This window comes from Pteropus alecto, unplaced genomic scaffold (genome assembly GCF_000325575.1).
Source record: "Pteropus alecto unplaced genomic scaffold, ASM32557v1 scaffold413, whole genome shotgun sequence".
Taxonomy (NCBI): domain Eukaryota; kingdom Metazoa; phylum Chordata; class Mammalia; order Chiroptera; family Pteropodidae; genus Pteropus; species Pteropus alecto.
Window position 1 is genome coordinate 3,647,822 of NW_006434120.1, and position 5,903 is coordinate 3,653,724.

The following is a 5,903-nucleotide window of genomic DNA, read 5'->3' on the forward strand; positions in this document are numbered from 1 at the left end:
GGGGTGACCCTCCAAGTGGGGTGCTGAATAGTTAGTCACCTCTAGAAATTAAACAGAAAGAGGGGTATGCCCTAATTAGACTCTCTGAAGGCCTCTTATTCCATGCTTGGGATGAACTTTCTCCTTCCATAGACAGGAACAAGAAAGCCTGACACTTCAGTTGCTGCCTGCAGCCACTCTGTGACCATAAGGGACCAAGTGATTTTGTGGACAGGAAGGCGGAGAGGATGATGGGCCTTTGATGACAACATTGAGCCAGTGAATTAACCAACCCTGAAGACAGTTTTTCCTCTCGCTAAGTGAGAAAATAAGCACCTTTTTTATTAAAACCAGTTTGAGCTGGGTTCCTGCTACTTAGCCAAAACCATTCTAATTCATATCTACTTTGCTGATGAAGAGTGTTATAGTTTATTTTAAAATATTAAATGTTCAGTCAAATAAGAATCTCTAATACAGGTCCTATTTCCTTCAGCTTTTCAAGACACATCTCTATGCCTAGTTTATTATTCAAATAGACTTTCTTTTGAAAGCTGCCCCTCCCCAGGGTCCGCTTGTCTTATATGAGTAGTAAAATCATTTATACTCACCAACCTCCTTCCTCTATTAATTTCTTTCTTTACTGCTTCCACATCAAAATTTCTATCATGATTACATGGATCGTGATCCTCACATTCCACAAGTGCTGAAGAATACAGCTGCAGATTGAGAAAAGAAAAAGCTCAGAATATGCAAGAAGTAACGCTGAAAGTTTAGAGTCAGAAAATGTACTAAAAAGTACAGGAGTGGAAGATGAGTTGGGGATAGAACAATGACCACCTTTTGAAGTGTGTGAGCAGATCACATGATACCCTTTTCTTTGGAAGTGGCCCCAATCCCCAGGCATGTTTTCTACTATACAGCCTTGACCCCCAATGGCTAACTGGACCTGTCTGGGGCCTTGAACCCAAGCCGGGCCAATTGGATTCCCTATCCTAGGAAAGTGGAACAGACTCTGAGCCACATGGTCAGAGCCAGCCAGTCTGCAGAGAAGGAAAAAAACGAGGGCTAGAGAGGACATCCTGGGTTCCTGATAGCTTTCCAGGTCCTGTTTCTTAGACCTACCTGCATGCCTGCCTTCAGGAGCCATGAAATACCTCTGCAACCTTATTACAATGCCTCTTTTATTTCTTTGTGTTACTTGAAACCAAAAGAATTCAATCTACCTCTGAATTAAAGATCAACATTATGCTCATATATTCAAATAATAAGGGCATGAAAAACATAAAATGTTTATGACATGGGTATATAAGGAAAGATTTCTTATAAAAAGCAGAAACTATAAAGAAAAAAATTAACAAGTTAGATTTCCTCAAAATTAAAACGTTTCACTCTCTGGAAGACATTGTTTAGAAAACAAAAAGGTAAGCCAGAGATTGGGAAAAAATATTAGCAATATGTATATCTGACAAAATATACATATCCAGAATATATATTTCCTATACTGAATATAGGAAATATACATTTCTGTATTGTACCCAGATTATAGAAAAAGCTCTTACAACTTGTCCATGATAAGAAAAACAATTCAATTAAAAATGGGCAAAATATTTGGATACTTCATAGAAAGAGACTTACAAATGTTGAATAAGCACATGAAAAGATTTTAAATATCATTAGTGCTCAAGCCAATTAAAACCACAGTAAGACACCAATATATATTCACTAAACTGGCTAAAATGAAAAAGACTGAAAATACCAAGTGTCAAAGAAGATACGTAACAAATGAAACTCTTACACATTGTTTGTAGAACTGTAAAATTAAGCAATTGCTTTTAAAGTTAAACATACTTTATGACCCAGCATTCCTCTTCTAGATATTCACTCAAGAGAAATAAAAGCACTTGTCCACACAAAGACCCATATACATATGTTCATAGCAGATTTATCCTAATATTTCCAAACTGGAAATAAGACATATGTTTATCAACAGGTGAATGGATAAGCAAATTGTTATATATCCACGCAATGTAATACTATGCAGAAATAAAAAGGAACAAAATGAAGATACATGCAACAACATGAAAGAATCTGTACTAAGCAAATACTTCACTGAGCAAAAGAAGCCAGAAACAAAAGAATACATACTGTGGGATTCCTTTCATGTGAGATTCAAGAAAAGACCAGATCAATCTATAGGGACTAGGGGTAGGGAGCATGTGATTCTAAGGAGCCATGAGAGAACTCTCTGGGGTAATGAAAATGTTCTCTATCTTGATGGTTGTGGTGGTTAATTGGTAAATACATGTCTTAAAACTCTCCAAACTATATACTTGAAATAGGTGCATTTTGTTTTATATAAATTATACTAATAAAGTTAACTAAAAATAGTAGCAAATTAACATTAACAGTATTTTAGAATAAAACATCATGACCAAATAGTGTTACTCTAAGAATGGTTTAACAGTAGAAAATAAATAAGCATGTTAACATATTACTAGCAGACTAAAAGGAGAATATTTAAGACATAAAAACTAAATGCAATCCATGAACTAGAACCTTTTGTTATAAAGAAAGTTATTAGGACAATTGATGAAATCTGAGCAGTTTGGGGATTAGGTGGTGGCAATCTATTAATGCTAATTTCCTGATTTTGATAGTAATATTGTGATTATGTGAAAGAATGTCCTCGTTTGTAGGAAATATACACTAAAGTATTGGAGAAAGATAACACATGATGTCTCAATTAATTTCAAATGATTCCAACACAAAAAATTCTTTATACTGTATGTGCAACTTTTCTGTAAGTTTGAGATTTTAAAAAATCATCAAATTGTACAGATAAAAAAAAATAAATAAACCATCCAACATTGTGCATGGCCAGAGAGAGGGAAAGAACCCAGAAGATCATTACAAGAGATACAGAAAAAAAGCATTTCATAATATTCAATATTGTAACTTTTAGCAAACTAGAAATAAAAGGAAACATCCTAATTTGAATAAAATGGAGTATTAAAAACCTAAAGTATACACAAATTTAATGATAAGACTTTAGGAGCATCCCATTAATATAAGAAATAAGACAAGGCTCCCTACTTTAAAAGTTTCTAAAAAAAAATAAATGCTTCTAATCACTTTTATAATAGACTGTTCTACAAAAATCAATAAAACAGGATAGAGAAATGAAGAGGCCCAAAAACTAAAAGGAAAAAAATAATAAAATTGCCTTTATTTACAGATGAGGGTTGCCCAAATAAAATATCCAGGTGAATCTAGAGACTTTTAGAACTAATAGGAGTTTGGCAAGATTGCTGTATAAGATCAATCAATAAAAACCAATAGCATTTGTATATAAGAATAATAGCTCATTTTTAAAAAGGTATTAGGAAAAAGTGACAAAACAAAATAAAAAAGCAAACCCCAAAATAGCCTAACCTAAAGCTCTACATCTCTATATTATTACTGAAAAATTTATGAAATTCATCAAAGAAAACTTGAATAATTGGAGAGACAGACCTTGTTAATGGATAGGAAAACTCGTATATCATAAAGGTATCTATTTTTTCCCAAACCAATCTATATATTCAACAGGTTACAGATAAAATTCTAATAGGAATTTTTGTGAAGCCTGATAAGCTGAAGCTGATCCGAAAATTAGAAGCACCAAAAAAGCTGCCAAGGCTTATAAAATAATAGCAATTAAGAAAGTGTTGTACCAGTTCTGCGATAGACAAAGTGACCAATGGAACAGAATAGAGAACCAGAAATACATCTGTATGGATATGACATAGTATATTGTTAGCCCACTGGATATGCACAAGGGTTCTAGAATTAGAAAGCCTGGGTGAGAATTCTGTGACCTTGGGCAAATGACTTAACATCTCTGTGCCTCAGTAGTTTCATCTTTGGGCATAATTACAATATCTAATTCTCAGAGCCATTGTGAGGATTAGTAGTTAATATGAGTTAAGATCCCAGAACATTACCTTATATCTAGTGAACACTGAATAATAATAATAGTTATAATCATTATCACTACAAATCAGTGAGGAAAAGAGAGATTATTCAATAAATAGTGCAGGGGAAAGTGATTAATCATATAAAAATAAAAGTATATACCATTTTATATGGTAGTCTAAATAAATTCCAGTTGGATTAAGAGGCTATATGAGAACAGCCAAATTTAAAAACTTTTGGGAAAAAAGACAGAACCTTAGTACAGAAAAGGATTTCTCAGGAGAAAAAAAATCCCACAAAATAATAAAGGAAAATAAGGTGAATGTAACTACATTATAAGCTTCTGTCTGATAGAAAAACACCATAAATAAAATTAAAAGCTAACATATATGGGCAACCAAAATGGCACAGATGATAGAGGCTCTGTTTATCCCTCTGGCAACCAAATCAAAGTTGTGAAGGAAACAAGGAGCAGCAGCAAGGAAAAATCGCCTGGGATCTTGATGAACAAGCCATACAACTAGGGAGAAATCCAAGAAAGCACCCTGCAACAGCAGAAGGTAGGACAGGGTGAGGATGTGGGGTGACTTGGTCTCCAGTGGCTGATGAGACAGAGGCTGCGGCAGCGGCAGATGCCTCTTAAAGAGGCCTCGTCCATGAGCGGATTTTCGCAGTGATGGACCTGCTCACTCTGAGTACCAGTGCTGATTCCACTGCACACAGGGGGCACCAGAGACTTACAGGGAGACATTGTTGGAGTGAGGGCCGAGGTGAGACTTGTTCTGTACAGAAATGCTGGCGGTATCTAGTGTTCTCTTTTGAGCCCTCCCCGCTCCTAGTGCGAGGACACAGTGCCACCTTTGCCATGAGATCATCAGACTGGATAACAGAGGTCGCTCTGTTTCAGGTCCCTGAAACCCCGTCTCCCCCAACTTGTGGACCCACCCAAGCCACATCCAGGTATATCTTTAGAGAGTCAGGTGCTCCTTGCTGAGCAGTGCCTAGACTCACACTGGAGGCAGCTGGCCTCAGTTTCTGGTGTGGCCTTTTGAGGCAACTATAAGCACAGCATCTGTGGGTTGCTTGCTGAATCTTAACAGGTGGCCCTGGAGGGCCACAGGCTTGAGCTACATTTGTCCTGTAGCTGAGCCCCACTTAGGATTGTGCTACTGGACACCTACTTCACAAATCCACACTAATAAGACCAGGAGACTTAGGAGCTTTGCTTAGTACATAGAAACAGACATGGAAAAGCAGCCAAAATGGGAAGACAAAGAAACAAACCATATGAGAGAACAGAACAGAGATCCAGGAATAATGGAGTCAAGCAATCTAACAGATGCAGAGTTCAAAACACTGGTTATAAAGATGCTCAAATAAAAAACATAAAAATGGAAATGGAAATTTAAAAAGGGAACCAGTCTGAAATGAAGAACACATTATCTGAGATGAGAAGTATATTGAATGGAATAAACAAAGGAATAAACAAAGTGAATAAAGAAAAGAAGAGGATGCCCTATCTAGAGGACAGGAAAGCCAAGGACACTCAATCAGAATGGCAAGAGATAAGATGCCAAGACTATGAAAATAATTTAAGGAGCGGAGCATACACTATAAGGCTCCAAATATTTGTCTGATCAGCATAACTGAAGAAAATCAAGATTTTGAACAGCTGTTTGAAGAAATAATGATGGAAAACTTCCCTAATCTGGTGAAGAAAATGAACATAAAACCCCAGGAAGCTCAGGAAATTCCAAAATTCAGGATCCAAAGAGGCCCACACCCAAGACGCATCATAATTAAAATACCAAAGGTTAAATACAAAGAAAGAATATTAAAAGCAGCGAGAGAAAAACAAATCATTACATATAAGGGAGAACCCATAAGACTGGCAGCTGATTTCTCAAAAGAAACAATGCAGGACAGAAGGGCTTGGCAAAAATATTCAACAGGATGAAGACCCAGGATTT

The 5,903-nt window shown here is 36.3% G+C and overlaps 1 protein-coding gene across 2 annotated transcripts in view; it reads right to left on the bottom strand.

The window, feature by feature from the left end:
• LOC102891996 (histone-lysine N-methyltransferase SETDB2) overlaps positions 1 to 5,903 on the bottom strand; it is a 96,718-nt gene that overhangs the window by 25,145 nt on the left and 65,670 nt on the right. For both annotated transcript variants that reach the window (XM_025044758.1, XM_006909017.3), the window contains one exon: positions 588 to 695. In XM_025044758.1, the coding sequence (XP_024900526.1) occupies positions 588 to 695 (108 nt within the window). The remainder of the gene's footprint in view (positions 1 to 587; positions 696 to 5,903) is intronic.